General features: G+C 66.1%; 1 protein-coding gene across 1 annotated transcript in view; it reads left to right on the plus strand.

The window, feature by feature from the left end:
* The first annotated feature begins 359 nt into the window (after positions 1–359).
* sf3b2 (splicing factor 3b, subunit 2) overlaps positions 360–19,594 on the plus strand; it is a 73,895-nt gene continuing 54,660 nt past the window's right edge. Inside the window, exons 1-3 of the mRNA XM_072489326.1 lie at positions 360–465; positions 15,479–15,556; positions 15,670–15,891. Of these exons, the coding sequence (XP_072345427.1) occupies positions 15,518–15,556; positions 15,670–15,891 (261 nt within the window). The 5' untranslated portion in view covers positions 360–465; positions 15,479–15,517. The remainder of the gene's footprint in view (positions 466–15,478; positions 15,557–15,669; positions 15,892–19,594) is intronic.

Genomic DNA, 19,594 nt, shown 5'->3' on the forward strand with positions numbered 1-19,594 from the left:
ACCCCTCCCCATCGCACTGTTGGTTTAAATACCCTGGCACCCCTCACTTGGGACAGTGCAAGTTATTGGAGGGATTTCAGGGGCTGGTTAACAGACTGTGACACGAACGGATAGTCCTGTAACACTGACCAAAGTGGGGGAGGGTTCGTTCAGCAAGGCTGAGGGCTCTGTGACCTCCCACGTCCTGATAACAAGGAGGAAACGGATCCTTATTCTCTGTAAAAACTCCAGATTACAGCATTGTAACTGTGTGAGGAATCTATGCTTCCGGGGACAGCGAGATAATTAGTTGGGGGGGGGCAGGATATAGCAGTGGTTTAAAATGAAACAATGAGAGAGGAGGCACGGGGTGTGTTATTGTCTCTTTCTCCGCTGTAACCACCAGCTCCTCTGATATTCCTGTCTTCTGTTTTCAAAGGTGTGCGAGAGGAGCTCATTGAACGGCTCCAGAATTACAGTTTGCAGGTGAGTGAGATGAAGAGGGTTGTGAACGTTTCGAATTCTCGGATACTTGGTTGTTGAATAGATTGAAGTCTGAGATGGATGGACGGGGAGAGCAGGGAGATTGTGTTGAAGCCTAATCAGCCATGATGGTGTTGAATGGTGGAACAGGCTCGATGGGCTGAATGGCCGGATGCTGCTCCTATTTGCGTAGATCTGACCCAGAGTGGAGAGGCCGATATTTCCTCTGTCAGCAGCTTCGACTATACAACAGCTTCAATACAGACGACGTTTCCAATTGTGAGGGGGGAAACTTGGACTTGGGGCCATCATTATAAGACTGACTAATAAATCACGGGGAGTGGGGGAGAATGTGGGTCTCACTCCCACGGGGAGTGGGGAGAATGTGGGTCTCACTCCCACGGGGAGTGGGGAGAATGTGGGACTCGCTCCCACGGGGAGTGGGGAGAATGTGGGACTCGCTCCCACGGGGAGTGGGGAGAATGTGGGACTCGCTCCCACGGGGAGTGGGGAGAATGTGGGACTCGCTCCCACGGGGAGTGGGGAGAATGTGGGGACTCGCTCCCACGGGGAGTGGGGAGAATGTGGGACTCGCTCCCACGGGGAGTGGGGAGAATGTGGGACTCGCTCCCACGGGGAGTGGGGAGAATATGGGACTCGCTCCCACGGGGAGTGGGGAGAATGTGGGACTCGCTCCCACGGGGAGTGGGGAGAATGTGGGACTCGCTCCCCACGGGGAGTGGGGAGAATGTGGGAAACGCTCCCACGGGGAGTGGGGAGAATGTGGGACTCGCTCCCACGGGGAGTGGGGGAGAATGGGGGACTCGCTCCCACGGGGAGTGGGGAGAATGTGGGACTCGCTCCCACGGGGAGTGGGGAGAATGGGGGACTCGCTCCCACAGGGAGTGGGGAGAATGTGGGTCTCGCTCCCACGGGGAGTGGGGAGAATGTGGGACTCGCTCCCACGGGGAGTGGGGAGAATGGGGGACTCGCTCCCACGAGGAGTGGGGAGAACGTGGGACTCGCTCCCACGGGGAGTGGGGAGAACGTGGGACTCGCTCCCACGGGGAGTGGGGGAGAATGGGGGACTCGCTCCCACGAGGAGTGGGGAGAACGTGGGACTCGCTCCCACGGGGAGTGGGGAGAACGTGGGACTCGCTCCCACGGGGAGTGGGGAGAACGTGGGACTCGCTCCCACAGGGAGTGGGGAGAATGGGGGACTCGCTCCCACGGGGAGTGGGGAGAATGGGGACTCGCTCCCACGAGGAGTGGGGAGAACGTGGGACTTCGCTCCCACGGGGAGTGGGGAGAACGTGGGACTCGCTCCCAACGGGGAGTGGGGAGAACGTGGGACTCGCTCCCACGGGGAGTGGGGAGAACGTGGGACTCGCTCCCACGGGGAGTGGGGAGAACGTGGGACTCGCTCCCACGAGGAGTGGGGAGAACGTGCGACTCGCTCCCACAGGGAGTGGGAGAACGTGCGACTCGCTCCCACAGGGAGTGGGGAGAACGTGCGACTCGCTCCCACAGGGAGTGGGGAGAACGTGCGACTCGCTCCCACGGGGAGTGGGGAGAATGTGGGGCTCGCTCCCACGGGGAGTGGGGAGAACGTGCGACTCGCTCCCACGGAGTGGGGAGAACGTGCGACTCGCTCCCACGGGGAGTGGGGAGAATGTGGGGCTCGCTCCCACGGGGAGTGGGGAGAACGTGGGACTCGCTCCCACGAGGAGTGGGGAGAACGTGCGACTCGCTCCCACAGGGAGTGGGGAGAACGTGCGACTCGCTCCCACAGGGAGTGGGGAGAACGTGCGACTCGCTCCCACAGGGAGTGGGGAGAATGTGGGGCTCGCTCCCACGGGGAGTGGGGAGAACGTGCGACTCGCTCCCACAGGGAGTGGGGAGAACGTGCGACTCGCTCCCACGGGGAGTGGGGAGAATGTGGGGCTCGCTCCCACGGGGAGTGGGGAGAATGTGGGACTCGCTCCCACGGGGAGTGGGGAGAATGTGGGACTCGCTCCCACGGGGAGTGGGGAGAATGTGGGACTCGCTCCCACGGGGAGTGGGGAGAATGTGGGACTCGCTCCCACGGGGAGTGGGGAGAATGTGGGACTCGCTCCCACGGGGAGTGGGGAGAATGTGGGACTCGCTCCCACGGGGAATGGGGAGAATGTGGGACTCGCTCCCACGGGGAGTGGGGAGAATGTGGGACTCGCTCCCACGGGGAGTGGGGGGAATGTAGAACTCGCTCCCACGGGGAGTGGGGAGAATGTGGGACTCGCTCCCACGGGGAGTGGTGAGAATGTGGGACTCGCTCCCGCGGGGAGTGGGGGAGAACGTGCGACTCGCTCCCACGGGGAGTGGTGAGAACGTGGGGACTCGCTCCCGCGGGGAGTGGGGGGAATGTAGGACTCGCTCCCACGGGGAGTGGGGGGAATGTAGAACTCGCTCCCACGGGGAGTGGGGAGAACGTGCGACTCGCTCCCACGGGGAGTGGGGAGAACGTGGGACTCGCTCCCACGGGGAGTGGGGAGAACGTGGGACTCGCTCCCACGGGGAGTGGGGAGAATGTGGGACTCGCTCCCACGGGGGAGTGGGGAGAATGTGGGACTCGCTCCCACGGGGAGTGGGGAGAACGTGGGACTCGCTCCCACGGGGAGTGGGGGAGAGCGTGGGACTCGCTCCCACGGGGAGTGGGGGAGAGCGTGGGACTCGCTCCCACGGGGAGTGGGGGAGAGCGTGGGTCTCGCTCCCACGGGAGTGCGGAGAACGTGGGACTCGCTCCCACGGGGAGTGGGGAGAACGTGGGACTCGCTCCCACGGGGAGTGGGGAGAACGTGGGACTCGCTCCCACGGTGAGTGGGGAGAACGTGGGACTCGCTCCCACGGGGAGTGGGGAGAACGTGGGACTCGCTCCCACGGGGAGTGGGGAGAACGTGGGACTCGCTCCCACGGGGAGTGGGGAGAACGTGGGACTCGCTCCCACGGGGAGTGGGGAGAAGGTGGGACTCGCTCCCACGGGGAGTGGGGAGAATGTGGGACTCGCTCCCACGGGGAGTGGGGGAGAATGTGGACTCGCTCCCACGGGGAGTGGGGGGAATGTAGAACTCGCTCCCACGGGGAGTGGGGAGAATGTGGGACTCGCTCCCACGGGGAGTGGTGAGAATGTGGGACTCGCCCCCCGCGGGGAGTGGGAGAGAACGTGCGACTCGCTCCCACGGGGAGTGGGGAGAATTGTGGGACTCGCTCCCACGGGGAGTGGGGAGAACGTGGGACTCGCTCCCACGGGGAGTGGGGGAGAGCGTGGGACTTGCTCCCACGGGGAGTGGGGGAGAGCGTGGGACTCGCTCCCACGGGGAGTGGGGGAGAGCGTGGGTCTCGCTCCCACGGGGAGTGGGAGAACGTGGGACTCGCTCCCACGGGGAGTGGGGAGAACGTGGGACTCGCTCCCACGGGGTGGGGAGAACGTGGGACTCGCTCCCACGGGGAGTGGGGAGAACGTGGGACTCGCTCCCACGGGGAGTGGGGAGAACGTGGGACTCGCTCCCACGGTGAGTGGGGAGAACGTGGGACTCGCTCCCACGGGGAGTGGGGAGAAGGTGGGACTCGCTCCCACGGGGAGTGGGGAGAACGGGGGACTCGCTCCCACGGGGAGTGGGGAGAACGTGGGACTCGCTCCCACGGGGAGTGAGGGGAATGTGGGACTCGCTCCCACGGGGAGTGAGGGGAATGTGGGACTCGCTCCCACGGGGAGTGGGGAGAATGTGGGACTCGCTCCCACGGGGAGTGGGGAGAATGTGGGACTCGCTCCCACAGGGAATGTGGGACTTGTCCCACGGGGAGTGGGGAGAATGTGGACTCGCTCCCACGGGGAATGTGGGACTCGCTCCCACGGGGAGTGGGGAGAACGTGGGACTCGCTCCCACGGGGAGTGGGGAGAATGTGGGACTCGCTCCCACGGGGAGCGGGGAGAACGTGCGACTCGTTCCCACGGGGAGTGCGGAGAATGTGGGACTCGCTCCCACGGGGACTGGGGAGAGCGTGGGACTCGCTCCCACGGGGAGTGGGGGAGAGCGGGGGACTCGCTCCCAGGGGGAGTGCGGAGAACGTGGGATTCGCTCCCACGGGGAGTGGGGAGAACGTGGGACTCGCTCCCACAGGGAGTGGGGAGAACGTGGGACTCGCTCCCACGGGGACTGGGGAGAACGTGGGACTCGCTCCCACGGGGAGTGGGGAGAACGTGGGACTCGCTCCCACGGGGAGTGGGGAGAATGTGGGACTCGCTCCCACGGGGAGCGGGGAGAATGTGGGACTCGCTCCCGCGGGAAGAATGTGGGACTCGCTCCCACGGGGAGCAGGGAGAATGTGGGACTCGCTCCCGCGGGAAGAATGTGGGACCTCGCTCCCACGGGGAGCGGGGAGGATGTGGGACTCGCTCCCGCGGGGAGGATGTGGGACTCGCTCCCACGGGGAGCGGGGAGAATGTGGGACACGCTCCCACGGGGAGCGGGGGAGAATGTGGGACACGCTCCCACGGGGAGCGGGGAGAATGTGGGACACGCTCCCACGGGGAGCGGGGAGAATGTGGGACTCGCTCCCGCGGGAAGAATGTGGGACTCGCTCCCACGGGGAGCAGGGAGAATGTGGGACTCGCTCCCACGGGGAGCAGGGAGAATGTGGGACTCGCTCCCACGGGGAGCGGGGAGAATGTGGGACTCGCTCCCACGGGGAGCGGGGAGAATGTGGGACTCGCTCCCACGGGGAGCGGGGAGAATGTGGGACTCGCGCCCACGGGGAACGGGGAGAATGTGGGACTCGCTCCCACAGGGAGCGGGGAGAATGTGGGACTCGCTCCCACGGGGAGCGGGGAGAATGTGGACTCGCTCCCACGGGAGCGGGGGAGAATGTGGACTCGCTCCCGCGGGGAGCGGGGAGAATGTGGGACTCGCTCCCGCGGGGAGAATGTGGGACTCGCTCCCCGCGGGGAGCGGGGAGAATGTGGGACTCGCTCCCAGCGGGGAGCGGGGAGAATGTGGGACTCGCTCCCGCGGGGAGCGGGGAGAATGTGGGACTCGCTCCCGCGGGGAGCGGGGAGAATGTGGGACTCGCTCCCGCGGGAGCGGGGAGAATGTGGGACTCGCTCCCGCGGGGAGCGGGGAGAATGTGGGACTCGCTCCCGCGGGGAGCGGGGAGAATGTGGGACTCGCTCCCGCGGGGAGCGGGGAGAATGTGGGACTCGCTCCCGCGGGGAGCGGGGAGAATGTGGGACTCGCTCCCGCGGGGAGCGGGGAGAATGTGGGACTCGCTCCCGCGGGGAGCGGGGAGAATGTGGGACTCGCTCCCGCGGGGAGCGGGGAGAATGTGGGACTCGCTCCCGCGGGGAGCGGGGAGAATGTGGGACTCGCTCCCGCGGGGAGCGGGAGAATGTGGGACTCGCTCCCGCGGGGAGCGGGAGAATGTGGGACTCGCTCCCGCGGGGAGCGGGGAGAATGTGGGACTCGCTCCCGCGGGGAGCGGGGAGAATGTGGGACTCGCTCCCGCGGGGAGCGGGGAGAATGTGGGACTCGCTCCCGCGGGGAGCGGGGAGAATGTGGGACTCGCTCCCGCGGGGGAGCGGGGAGAATGTGGGACTCGCTCCCGCGGGAGCGGGAGAATGTGGGACTCGCGCCCGCGGGGAGCGGGGAGAATGTGGGACTTCGCTCCCGCGGGGAGAATGTGGGACTCGCTCCCGCGGGGAGCGGGGAGAATGTGGGACTCGCTCCCGCGGGGAGAATGTGGGACTCGCTCCCGCGGGGAGCGGGGAGAATGTGGGACTCGCTCCCGCGGGGAGAATGTGGGACTCGCTCCCGCGGGGGAGAATGTGGGACTCGCTCCCGCGGGGAGAATGTGGGACTCGCTCCCGCGGGGAGAATGTGGGACTCGCTCCCGCGGGGGAGAATGTGGGACTCGCTCCCGCGGGGAGAATGTGGGACTCGCTCCCAGCGGGGAGAATGTGGGACTCGCTCCCGCGGGGAGAATGTGGGACTCGCTCCCGCGGGGAGAATGTGGACTCGCTCCCGCGGGGAGAATGTGGGACTCGCTCCCGCGGGGAGAATGTGGGACTCGCTCCCGCGGGGAGAATGTGGGACTCGCTCCCGCGGGGAGAATGTGGACTCGCTCCCGCGGGGAGAATGTGGGACTCGCTCCCGCGGGGAGAATGTGGGACTCGCTCCCGCGGGGAGAATGTGGGACTCGCTCCCGAGTGGACTCGCTCCCGGGGGAGAATGTGGGACTCGCTCCCGCGGGGAGCGGGGAGAATGTGGGACTCGCTCCCGCGGGGAGCGGGGAGAATGTGGGACTCGCTCCCGCGGGGAGAATGTGGGACTCGCTCCCGCGGGGAGCGGGGAGAATGTGGGACTCGCTCCCGCGGGGAGCGGGGAGAATGTGGGACTCGCTCCCGCGGGGAGCGGGGAGAATGTGGACTCGCTCCCGCGGGGAGCGGGGAGAATGTGGGACTCGCTCCCGCGGGGAGCGGGGAGAATGTGGGACTCGCTCCCGCGGGGAGCGGGGAGAATGTGGGACTCGCTCCCGCGGGGAGCGGGGAGAATGTGGGACTCGCTCCCGCGGGGAGAGGGGAGAATGTGGGACTCGCTCCCGCGGGGAGCGGGGAGAATGTGGGACTCGCTCCCGCGGGGAGCGGGGAGAATGTGGGACTCGCTCCCGCGGGGAGAATGTGGGACTCGCTCCCGCGGGAGAATGTGGGACTCGCTCCCGCGGGGAGAATGTGGACTCGCTCCCGCGGGGAGCGGGGAGAATGTGGGACTCGCTCCCGCGGGGAGCGGGGAGAATGTGGGACTCGCTCCCGCGGGGAGCCGGGGGAGAATGTGGGACTCGCTCCCGCGGGGAGCGGGGAGAATGTGGGACTCGCTCCCGCGGGGAGCGGGGAGAATGTGGGACTCGCTCCCGCGGGGAGCGGGGAGAATGTGGGACTCGCTCCCCGCGGGGAGCGGGGAGAATGTGGGACTCGCTCCCGCGGGGAGCGGGGAGAATGTGGGACTGGGAGAATGTGGGACTCGCTCCCGCGGGGAGCGGGGAGAGAATGTGGGACTCGCTCCCGCGGGGAGCGGGGAGAATGTGGGACTCGCTCCCGCGGGGAGCGGGGAGAATGTGGGACTCGCTCCCGCGGGGGAGCGGGGAGAATGTGGGACTCGCTCCCGCGGGGAGCGGGAGAATGTGGGACTCGCGCCCGCGGGGAGCGGGGAGAATGTGGGACTCGCGCCCGGCGGGGAGCGGGGAGAATGTGGGACTCGCTCCCGCGGGGAGAATGTGGGACTCGCTCCCGCGGGGAGCGGGGAGAATGTGGGACTCGCTCCCGCGGGGAGAATGTGGGACTCGCTCCCGCGGGGAGAATGTGGGACTCGCTCCCCGCGGGGAGCGGGGAGAATGTGGGACTCGCTCCCGCGGGGAGAATGTGGGACTCGCTCCCGCGGGGAGAATGTGGGACTCGCTCCCGCGGGAGAATGTGGGACTCGCTCCCGCGGGGAGAATGTGGGACTCGCTCCCGCGGGGAGAATGTGGGACTCGCTCCCGCGGGGAGAATGTGGGACTCGCTCCCGCGGGGAGAATGTGCGACTCGCTCCCGCGGGGAGAATGTGGGACTCGCTCCCGCGGGGAGAATGTGGGACTCGCTCCCGCGGGGAGAATGTGGGACTCGCTCCCGCGGGGAGAATGTGGGACTCGCTCCCGCGGGGAGAATGTGGGACTCGCTCCCCGCGGGGAGAATGTGGGACTCGCTCCCGCGGGGAGAATGTGGGACTCGCTCCCGCGGGGAGCGGGGAGAATGTGGGACTCGCTCCCCGGGGAGCGGGGAGAATGTGGGACTCGCTCCCGCGGGGGAGCGGGGAGAATGTGGGACTCGCTCCCGCGGGGAGCGGGGAGAATGTGGACTCGCTCCCGCGGGGAGCGGGGAGAATGTGGGACTCGCTCCCGCGGGGAGCGGGGAGAATGTGGGACTCGCTCCCGCGGGGAGCGGGGAGAATGTGGGACTCGCTCCCGCGGGGAGCGGGGAGAATGTGGGACTCGCTCCCGCGGGGAGCGGGGAGAATGTGGGACTCGCTCCCGCGGGGAGCGGGGGAGAATGTGGGACTCGCTCCCGCGGGGAGCGGGGAGAACGTGGGACTCGCTCCCGCGGGGAGCGGGGAGAACGTGGGACTCGCTCCCGCGGGGAGAACGTGGGACTCGCTCCCGCGGGGAGCGGGGGAGAATGTGGGACTCGCTCCCACGGGGAATGTGGGACTCGCTCCCACGGGGAGTGGGGAGAACGTGGGACTCGCTCCCACGGGGAGTGGGGAGAACGTGGGACTCGCTCCCACGGGAGTGGGGAGAACGTGGGACTCGCTCCCACGGGGAGTGGGGAGAACGTGGACTCGCTCCACGGGGAGTGGGGGAGAATGTGGGACTCGCTCCCACGGGGGAGTGGGGAGAATGTGGGACTTGCTCCCACGGGGAATGTGGGACTCGCTCCCACGGGGAGTGGGGAGAACGTGGGACTCGCTCCCACAGGGAGTGGGGAGAATGTGGGACACGCTCCCACGGGGAGCGGGAGAATGTGGGACTAGCTCCCGCGGGAAGAATGTGGGACTCGCTCCCACGGGGAGCGGGGAGAATGTGGGACTCGCTCCCGCGGGGAGGATGTGGGGACTCGCTCCCACGGGGAGCGGGGAGAACGTGGGACTCGCTCCCGCGGGGAGAACGCGGGACTCGCTCCCGCGGGGAGAACGCGGGACTCGCTCCCGCGGGGAGAACGCGGGACTCGCTCCCGCGGGGAGAACGCGGGGACTCGCTCCCGCGGGGAGAACGCGGGACTCGCTCCCGCGGGGAGAACGCGGGACTCGCTCCCGCGGGGAGAACGCGGGGCTCGCTCCCGCGGGGAGAATGTGGGACTCGCTCCCGCGGGGAGAATGTGGGACTCGCTCCCGCGGGGAGAATGTGGGACTCGCTCCCGCGGGGAGCGGGGAGAATGTGGGACTCGCTCCCGCGGGGAGCGGGGAGAATGTGGGACTCGCTCCCGCGGGGAGCGGGGAGAATGTGGGACTCGCTCCCGCGGGGAGCGGGGAGAATGTGGGGACTCGCTCCCGCGGGAGCGGGGAGATGTGGGACTCGCTCCCGCGGGGAGCGGGGAGAATGTGGGACTCGCTCCCGCGGGGAGCGGGGAGAATGTTGGGACTCGCTCCCCGCGGGGAGCGTGGAGAATGTGGGACTCGCTCCCGCGGGGAGCGGGGAGAATGTGGGACTCGCTCCCGCGGGGAGAGGGGAGAATGTGGGACTCGCTCCCGCGGGGAGCGGGGAGAATGTGGGACTCGCTCCCGCGGGGAGCGGGGAGAATGTGGGACTCGCTCCCGCGGGGAGCGGGGAGAATGTGGGACTCGCTCCCGCGGGGAGAATGTGGGACTCGCTCCCGCGGGGAGAATGTGGGACTCGCTCCCCGCGGGGAGCGGGGAGAATGTGGGACTCGCTCCCGCGGGGAGCGGGGAGAATGTGGGACTCGCTCCCGCGGGGAGCGGGGAGAATGTGGGACTCGCTCCCGCGGGGAGCGGGGAGAATGTGGGACTCGCTCCCCGCGGGGAGCGGGGAGAATGTGGGACTCGCTCCCGCGGGGAGCGGGGAGAATGTGGGACTCGCTCCGCGGGGAGCGGGGAGAATGTGGGACTCGCTCCCGCGGGGAGCGGGGAGAATGTGGGACTCGCTCCCGCGGGGAGCGGGGAGAATGTGGGACTCGCTCCCGCGGGGAGCGGGGAGAATGTGGGACTCGCTCCCGCGGGGGAGCGGGGAGAATGTGGGACTCGCTCCCGCGGGGAGCGGGGAGAATGTGGGACTCGCTCCCGCGGGGAGCGGGGAGAATGTGGGACTCGCGCCCGCGGGGAGCGGGGAGAATGTGGGACTCGCGCCCGCGGGGAGCGGGGAGAATGTGGGACTCGCTCCCGCGGGGAGAATGTGGGACTCGCTCCCCGCGGGGAGCGGGGAGAATGTGGGACTCGCTCCCGCGGGGAGCGGGGAGAATGTGGGACTCGCTCCCGCGGGGAGAATGTGGGACTCGCTCCCGCGGGGGAGAATGTGGGACTCGCTCCCGCGGGGAGCGGGGAGAATGTGGGACTCGCTCCCGCGGGGAGAATGTGGGACTCGCTCCCGCGGGGAGAATGTGGGACTCGCTCCCGCGGGGAGAATGTGGACTCGCTCCCGCGGGAGAATGTGGGACTCCCGCTCCCGCGGGAGAATGTGGGACTCGCTCCCGCGGGGAGAATGTGGGACTCGCTCCCGCGGGGAGAATGTGCGACTCGCTCCCGCGGGGAGAATGTGGGACTCGCTCCCGCGGGGAGAATGTGGGACTCGCTCCCGCGGGGAGAATGTGGGACTCGCTCCCGCGGGGAGAATGTGGGACTCGCTCCCGCGGGAGAATGTGGGGACTCGCTCCCGCGGGGAGAATGTGGGACTCGCTCCCGCGGGGAGCGGGGAGAATGTGGGACTCGCTCCCGCGGGGAGCGGGGAGAATGTGGGACTCGCTCCCGCGGGGAGCGGGGAGAATGTGGGACTCGCTCCCGCGGGGAGCGGGGAGAATGTGGGACTCGCTCCCGCGGGGAGCGGGGAGAATGTGGGACTCGCTCCCGCGGGGAGCGGGGAGAATGTGGGACTCGCTCCCCGCGGGGAGCGGGGAGAATGTGGGACTCGCTCCCGCGGGGAGCGGGGAGAATGTGGGACTCGCTCCCGCGGGGAGCGGGGAGAATGTGGGACTCGCTCCCGCGGGGAGCGGGGAGAATGTGGGACTCGCTCCCGCGGGAGCGGGGAGAATGTGGGACTCGCTCCCGCGGGGAGCGGGGAGAACGTGGGACTCGCTCCCGCGGGGAGCGGGGAGAACGTGGGACTCGCTCCCGCGGGGAGAACGTGGGACTCGCTCCCGCGGGGAGCGGGGAGAATGTGGGACTCGCTCCCACGGGGAATGTGGGACTCGCTCCCACGGGGAGTGGGGAGAACGTGGGACTCGCTCCCACGGGGAGTGGGGAGAACGTGGGACTCGCTCCCACGGGGAGTGGGGAGAACGTGGGACTCGCTCCCACGGGGAGTGGGGAGAACGTGGGACTCGCTCCCACGGGGAGTGGGGAGAACGTGGGACTCGCTCCCACGGGGAGTGGGGAGAATGTGGGACTTGCTCCCACGGGGAATGTGGGACTCGCTCCCACGGGGAGTGGGGGAGAACGTGGGACTCGCTCCCACAGGGAGTGGGGAGAATGTGGGACACGCTCCCACGGGGAGCGGGGAGAATGTGGGACTAGCTCCCGCGGGAAGAATGTGGGACTCGCTCCCACGGGGAGCGGGGAGAATGTGGGACTCGCTCCCGCGGGGAGGATGTGGGACTCGCTCCCACGGGGAGCGGGGAGAACGTGGGACTCGCTCCCGCGGGGAGAACGCGGGACTCGCTCCCGCGGGGAGAACGCGGGACTCGCTCCCGCGGGGAGAACGCGGGACTCGCTCCCGCGGGGAGAACGCGGGACTCGCTCCCGCGGGGAGAACGCGGGACTCGCTCCCGCGGGGAGAACGCGGGACTCGCTCCCGCGGGGAGAACGCGGGGCTCGCTCCCGCGGGGAGAGCGCGGGGCTCGCTCCCGCGGGGAGAGCGCGGGGCTCGCTCCCGCGGGGGAGAGCGCGGGGCTCGCTCCCGCGGGGAGAGCGCGGGGCTCGCTCCCGCGGGGAGCGCGCGGGGCTCGCTCCCGCGGGGAGCGCGCGGGGCTCGCTCCCGCGGGGAGCGCGCGGGGCTCGCTCCCGCGGCGAGCGCGCGGGGCTCGCTCCCGCGGCGAGCGCGCGGTGCTCGCTCCCGCGGCGAGCGCGCGGGGCTCGCTCCCGCGGCGAGCGCGCGGGGCTCGCTCCCGCGGCGAGCGCGCGGGGCTCGCTCCCGCGGCGAGCGCGCGGGGCTCGCTCCCGCGGCGAGCGCGCGGGGCTCGCTCCCGCGGCGAGCGCGCGGGGCTCGCTCCCGCGGCGAGCGATCGAGGTGAATTGTGTCGATACATTCAAGGCGGGAAGCTGGATCAGCACAAGGGAGAGAGGAATAGAAGGATATGGAGATGGGGGATGTGTCGACGGGGTGGGACAGAGACACCAGCAGATGGGCCGAATGGTCTGCTCCTGTGTTACACACTGATGTTGCTGTTATCAATATCTCACTATAAAGGACGGCAGCATTGAATGGACAGTGACAGCAGGGGGCAGTCAGGAGCAGTCCCAACACCATTGACAGTCCTGGGTGATTGAGGGTCTGTTGTGGAGAGATTTCATTCAGACACGAACGAGGAGCAATGGTCACAGAAATATGAAAAGAGGAATTATTTTCAGCTTGTTGCATGTGTGACGCTGGGTTCAAATCTTTAACAATTTCAAAATAGAATGATTTTGACAGGCGGCAGATCCTAAAAGGTTCAGATCCACCAACTTCCACAATTAGAATTCATTCCTTTGTTTATAAATTTAGAGTACCCAATTCATTTTATCCAATTCAGGGGCAATTTAGCGCGGCCAATCCACCTGCCCTGCACATCTTTGGGTTGTGGGGCTGAGACCCACGCAGACACGAGGAGAATGTGCAAACTCCACACGGACAGTGACCCGGGGCCGGGATCGAACCTGGGAGTGAGGCAGCAGTGCTAACCACTGGGCCACCGTGCTGCCCTTAGAATAATTCATTCTTACTCTGTCACATGGACAGTAATTATCTCCTCCCTATCTCTTTAACCTCCTCCAGCCCCTGTAACCCTCCCCATCTCTGTAACCTCCTCCAGCCCCTACAACCCTCCCTATCTCTGTAACCTCCTCCAGCCCCTGTAACCCTCCCTATCTCTGTAATCTCCTCCAGCCCCTGTAACCCTCCCTATCTCTGTAACCTCCTCCAGCCCCTGTAACCCTCCCTATCTCTGTAACCTCCTCCAGCCCCTGTAACCCTCCCTATCTCTGTAATCTCCTCCAGCCCCTGTAACCCTCCCTATCTCTGTAACCTCCTCCAGCCCCTGTAACCCTCCCTATCTCTGTCACCTCCTCCAGCCCCTGTAACCCTCCCTATCTCTGTAAACTCCTCCAGCCCCTGTTACCCTCCCTATCTCTGTAACCTCCTCCAGCCCCTGTAACCCTCCCTATCTCTGTCACCTCCTCCAGCCCCTGTAACCCTCCCTATCTCTGTAAACTCCTCCAGCCCCTGTAACCCCCCCCTATCTCTGTAACCTCCTCCAGCCCCTGTAACCCTCCCTGTCTCTGTCACCTCCTCCAGCCCCTGTAACCCTCCCTATCTCTGTAAACTCCTCCAGCCCCTGTAACCCTCCCCATCCCTGTAACCTCCTCCAGCCCCTGTAACCCTCCCTATCTCTGTAACCTCCTCCAGCCCCTGTAACCCTCCCTATCTCTGTAACCTCCTCCAGCCCCTGTAACCCTCCCTATCTCTGTCACCTCCAGCCCCTGTAACCCTCCCTATCTCTGTCACCTATTGGGGGTGCAGACCTGTTTGGCTCCTTGAAGCAGCGACTGAGTCAGATTGAATGGCCTCGTGCTGTGAACACTCTGACCCCCGTGACTCGCTCTCACGCGGCAGGAGGACGTTTTTGGAAGAGTGTATGGAACCAGCTTTGGCTGTATCCAACGGCAGCGTGATCAAGTCTGGCCGTACACCCCCTGTCCTGCCTGGTCCCTTAACCCTCCACATCCTGTCGAGTCCTCGGGATTTACAGCACGGAACGAGGTCCTTCGGTCCATTCTGTCCCTGCCAGCCTGTCTGCTCCTGTTCTCCACTTTCTCCAGAGCCTTGTCCACTCCGTCATTGCAAACGCTCTGTTAAACAATTCTGAAAAGTTGTCAGCCCCAAATATATTGAATGACCCACAGCCCCCACTACTCTCTGCGATAAGGGCAGCACGGTAGCCTTGTGGATAGCACAATTGCTTCACAGCTCCAGGGTCCCAGGTTCGATTCCCGGCTTGGGTCACTGTCCGTGCGGAGTCTGCACATCCTCCCCGTGTGTGCGTGGGTTTCCTCCGGGTGCTCCGGCTTCCTCCCACAGGGGAGGCTTTAGGGGCTGGTTTAGCACACTGGGCTAAATCGCTGGCTTTGAAAGCAGACCAAGGCAGGCCAGCAGCACGGTTCAATTCCCGTACCAGCCTCCCCGAACAGGCGCCGGAATGTGGCGACTAGGGGCTTTTCACAGTAACTTCATTTGAAGCCTACTTGTGACCAGAAGTGATTTTCATTCATTTCATTTCGAAGAGCCGATGCAGACTTGATGGGCCGAATGGCCTCCTTTCTGCACTGTAAATTCTACGATTCACAGCTCCAGGGTCCCAGGTTCGATTCCCGGCTTGGGTCACTGTCTGTGCGGAGTCTGCACATCCACCCCGTGTGTGCGTGGGGTTCCTCCGGGCGCTCCGGTTTCCTCCCACAGTCCAAAGATGTGCAGGTTAGGTGGATTGGCCATGATAAATTGCCCTTAGTGTCCAAAATTGCCCTTAGTGTTGGGTGGGGTTGCTGGGTTATGGGGATAGGGTGCAGGTGTTGACCTTGAGTAGGGTGCTCTTTCCAAGAGCCGGTGCAGACTCGATGGGCCGAATGGCTTCCTACACTGTAAATTCTATGATAATCTATGATGATATTTAAGTTTCAGTAAGTTTAGGAGGCGCGGTGGTTAGCACTGCTGCCTCGCGGAGCCGAGGACCCGGGTTCAAATCCCGGCCCCCGGGGTCACCGTCCGTGAGGATTTTGCACATTCTCCCCGTGTCTGCGTGGGTCTCACCCCCACAACCCAAAGATGTGCAGGTGAAGGTCTCTGTCTGTATGTACGAGCCTCGTCACTCGAGTGAAGCTTTAATTATTGATGGAGGGTGGGTTTTCCGGGAGATATGTTCCCAGCGAGGGGGTTTTTGACGTTTGCTCCGTGACTGGTTCCGGTTCGGTGGGTTGAACCTGGGCTTTGCGATCTGTCCTGCGGCAGCGCAGTGACCTGTCCTCTGCCTTCACAGAATGGAGTGGCCTTGACCCGTCCTCTGCGGTGCGATGACATGGATAAGGGGCACCCATTGCCGCCGCTGCCCGGGCAGGTAAGCTGACCTTCGCCAGTGTTGGAATCTCGCCACCCTGACGTGAGGGAGTGGTGTCGGGTTTGGCACTACCCTCGCTCGCCCGGCTAACGTCTCCGTTTCCTCTCTGCCAGGTGCCTGGTATGCAGCTCCCTCCCCGCGCGATGGGAGTTTCCCGCATGCCCCCTCTGCCTGGGATGCAGATGGGCTTCACCCTGGGCGTGGTCCCGCCGGGAATGGGCCCGCGTCTCCACATGCCCTCGGTGGACCCGTCTACCCTTTCTGAGGAGGAGCGACTCAAACTGGCACAACAGCAGGCGGCCATCATGATCCAGCAGGAGGAGCGGGCAAAGCAGGTAAAAGACTGGCACAGCGGGAGGGGGTTGCAGAAGGGGGTAGCTGGGGAACGGCAGGAGGGGAGGGGAGGGGTGGGGAACAAGGGAAGCCGGTGTGCTTGTTTAGGGCTTCGATCAGTTACTCCTTGCAGGCAGGAATAAACACCGCGAGGTAGCGGGGCAACAGCCGGGTCGCGGGGGGTCGGCGGCCGGGTCGCGGGGTCGGCAGGCGGGTCACTGGGGGTCGGCGGCCGGGTCACAGAGGAGGCTGTTCTGCCCTTTGATTCTGCCCCGACCCGATCCGTGATAAATCTCTCATGTTTTCCCACAGACTCGGCCCCCTTTGGGATCCTTTGGGTGTCCGGGATCGGAATCCGTTGGGAGTTGGGTGTCCGGGATCGGGATCCTGTGGGAGCTGCGTGTCCGGGATCCTGTGGGAGCTGGGTGTCCGGGATCGGGATCCTGTGGGAGCTGGGTGTCCGGGATCGGGATACTATGGGAGCTGGGTGTCTGGGGTCGGGATACTCTGGGAGCTGGGTGTCCGGGATCGGGATCCTCTGGGAGCTGGGTGTGTGGGATCCTGTGGGAGCTTGGTGTCCGGGATCAGGATCCTGTGGGAGCTCGGTGTGCGGGATCGGAATCCTGTGGGAGCTGGGGGTGCGGGATCGTGGTCCTGTGGGAGCTGGGTGTGCGGGATCCTGTGGGAGCTGGGTGTCCGGATTGGAAACCTGTCGGAGCTGGGTGTGCGGGATCGGGATCCTGTGGGAGCTGGGTGTGCGGGATAGTGGTCCTGTGGGAGCTGGGTGTCCTGGAACCTGTGGGAGCTGGGTATCTGGGATCGGGATCCTGTGGGAGCTGGGTGTCCGGGATTGGAAACCTGTGGGAGCTGGGTGTCCGGGATCCGGTGGGAGCTGGGTGTCCGGGATCCGGTGGGAGCTGGGTGTCCGGGATCGGGATCCTGTGGGAGCTGTGCGTGGGGGATCGTGGTCCTGTGGGAGCTGGGTGTGCGGGATCCTGTGGGAGCTGGGTGTCCGGGATTGGAAACCTGTCGGAGCTGGGTGTGCGGGATCGGGATCCTGTGGGAGTTGGGTGTGCGGGATCGGGATCCTGTGGGAGCTGGGTGTCCTGGAACCTGTGGGAGCTGGGTATCTGGGATCGGGATCCTGTGGGAGCTGGGTGTCCGGGATTGGAAACCTGTGGGAGCTGGGTGTCCGGGATCCGGTGGGAGCTGGGTGTCCGGGATCCGGTGGGAACTGGGTGTCCGGGATTGGGATCCTGTGGGAGCTGGGCATGGGGGATCGTGGTCCTGTGGGAGCTGGGTGTGCGGGATCCTGTGGGAGCTGGGTGTCCGGGATCGGGATCCTGTGGGAGCTGGGTGTCCGGGATTGGGATCCTGTGGGAGCTGGGTGTGCGGGATCGGGATCCTGTGGGAGCTGGGTGTCCGGGATCGGGATCCTGTGGGAGCTGGGTGTCCGGGATCGGGATCCTGTGGGAGCTGGGTGTCCGGGATCGGGATACTCTGGGAGCTGGGTGTCCGGGATTGGGATACTCTGGGAGCTGGGTGTGCGGGATCGGGATCATGTGGGAGCTGGGTGTCCGGGATTGGAAACCTGTGGGAGCTGTGTGTGCGGGATCATGATCCTGTGGGAGCTGGGTGTGCGGGATCGGGATCATGTGGGAGCTGGGTGTCCGGGATCCTGTGGGAGCTGGGTGTGCGGGATCGGGATCCTGTGGGAGCTGCGAGTCCGGGATCCTGTGGGAGCTGGGTGTGCGGGACCGTGATCTTGTGGGACCTGGGTGTGGGAGATTGGAATCCCGTGGGAGCTGGGTGTGCGGGGACGGGATCCTGTGGGAGATTGGAATCCTGTGGGAGATGGGTGTGGGATCGGGATCCTGTGAGAGCTGCGTGTTTGGGATCCTGCGGGACCTGGGTGTGGGACATCGGAATCCTGTGGGAGCTGGGTGTGTTGGATCGGGATCCTGTGGGAGCGGGGGGTCCGGGATTGTGATCCTGTGGGAGCTGGGTGTGCGGGATCGGGATCCTGTGGGAGCTGGGTGTGCGGGATCGGGATCCTGTGGGAGCTGGGTGTGCGGGATCGGGATCCTGTGGGAGCTGGGTGTCCGGGATCGGGATCCTGTGGGAGCTGGGCGTCCGGGATCGGGATCCTGTGGGAGCTGGGTGTCCGGGATCGGGATCCTGTGGGAGCTGGGTATGCGGGATCGGGATCCTGTGGGAGCTGGGTGTGCGGGATCGGGATCCTTTGGGAGCTAGGTGTCCGGGATCGGGATCCTGTGGGAGCTGGGTGTGCGGGATCGGAATCCTGAGGGAGCTGGGTGTCCGGGATCGGGATCCTGTGGGAGCTGGGCGTCCGGGATCGGGATCCTGTGGGAGCTGGGTGTCCGGGATCGGGATCCTGTGGGAGCTGGGTGTCCGGGATCGGGATCCTGTGGGAGCTGGGTGTCTGGGATCGGGATCCTGTGAGAGCTGCGTGTCCGGGATCGAGATCCTGTGGGAGCTGGGTGTGTGGGATCGGAATCCTGAGGGAGCTGGGTGTCCCGGATCGGGATCCTGTGGGAGCTGGATGTCCGGGATCCTGAGGGAGCTGGGTGTCCGGGATCGGGATCCTGTGGGAGCTGGGTGTGCGGGGTCCTGTTGGAGCTGGGTGTCCGGGATTGGGATCCTGTGGGAGTTGGGTGTCCGGGATTGGGATCCTGTGGGAGTTGGGTGTCCGGGATCGGGATCCTGTGGGAGCTGGGCGTCCGGGATCGGGATCCTGTGGGAGCTGGGTGTCTGGGATCGGGATCCTGTGGGAGCTGGGTGTCCGGGATCGGGATCCTGTGGGAGCTGGGTGTCTGGGATCGGGATCCTGTGAGAGCTGCGTGTCCGGGATCGAGATCCTGTGGGAGCTGGGTGTGTGGGATCGGAATCCTGAGGGAGCTGGGTGTCCCGGATCGGGATCCTGTGGGAGCTGGATGTCCGGGATCCTGAGGGAGCTGGGTGTCCGGGATCGGGATCCTGTGGGAGCTGGGTGTGCGGGGTCCTGTTGGAGCTGGGTGTCCGGGATTGGGATCCTGTGGGAGTTGGGTGTCCGGGATTGGGATCCTGTGGGAGTTGGGTGTCCGGGATCGGGATCCTGTTAGAGCTGGGTGTACCGGATCGGGATCCTGTGGGAGCTGGGTGTCCGGGGTCGGGATTCTCTGGGAGCTGGGTGTCCGGGATCGGGATCCTGTGGGAGCTGGCTGTCCGGGATTGGGATCCTGTGGGAGCTGGGTGTCCGGGATTGGGATCCTGTGGGAGCTGGGTGTCCGGGATCGGGATCCCGTGGGAGCTGGGTGTCCGGGATCGGGATCCCGTGGGAGCTGGGTGTCCGGGATCGGGATCCTGTGGGAGCTGGATGTCTGGGATCGGGATCCTGTGGGAGCTGGGTGTCCGGGATCCTGTGGGAGCTGGGTGTGCGGGATCGGGATCCTGTGGGAGCTGGGTGTGTGGGATCCTGTGGGAGCTGGGTGTGCGGGATCGGGATCCTGTGGGAGCTGGGTGTGCGGGATTGGGATCCTGTGGGAGCTGGGTGTGTGGGATCGGGATTCTGTGGGAGCTGGGTGTCCGGGATCGGGATCCTGTGGGAGCTGGGTGTCCGGGATCGGGATCCTGTGGGAGCTGGGTGATCGGGATCCTGTGAGAGCTGCGTGTCCGGGATCGAGATCCTGTGGGAGCTGGGTGTCC

Source organism: Scyliorhinus torazame, chromosome 24 (genome assembly GCF_047496885.1).
Source record: "Scyliorhinus torazame isolate Kashiwa2021f chromosome 24, sScyTor2.1, whole genome shotgun sequence".
NCBI lineage: Eukaryota > Metazoa > Chordata > Chondrichthyes > Carcharhiniformes > Scyliorhinidae > Scyliorhinus > Scyliorhinus torazame.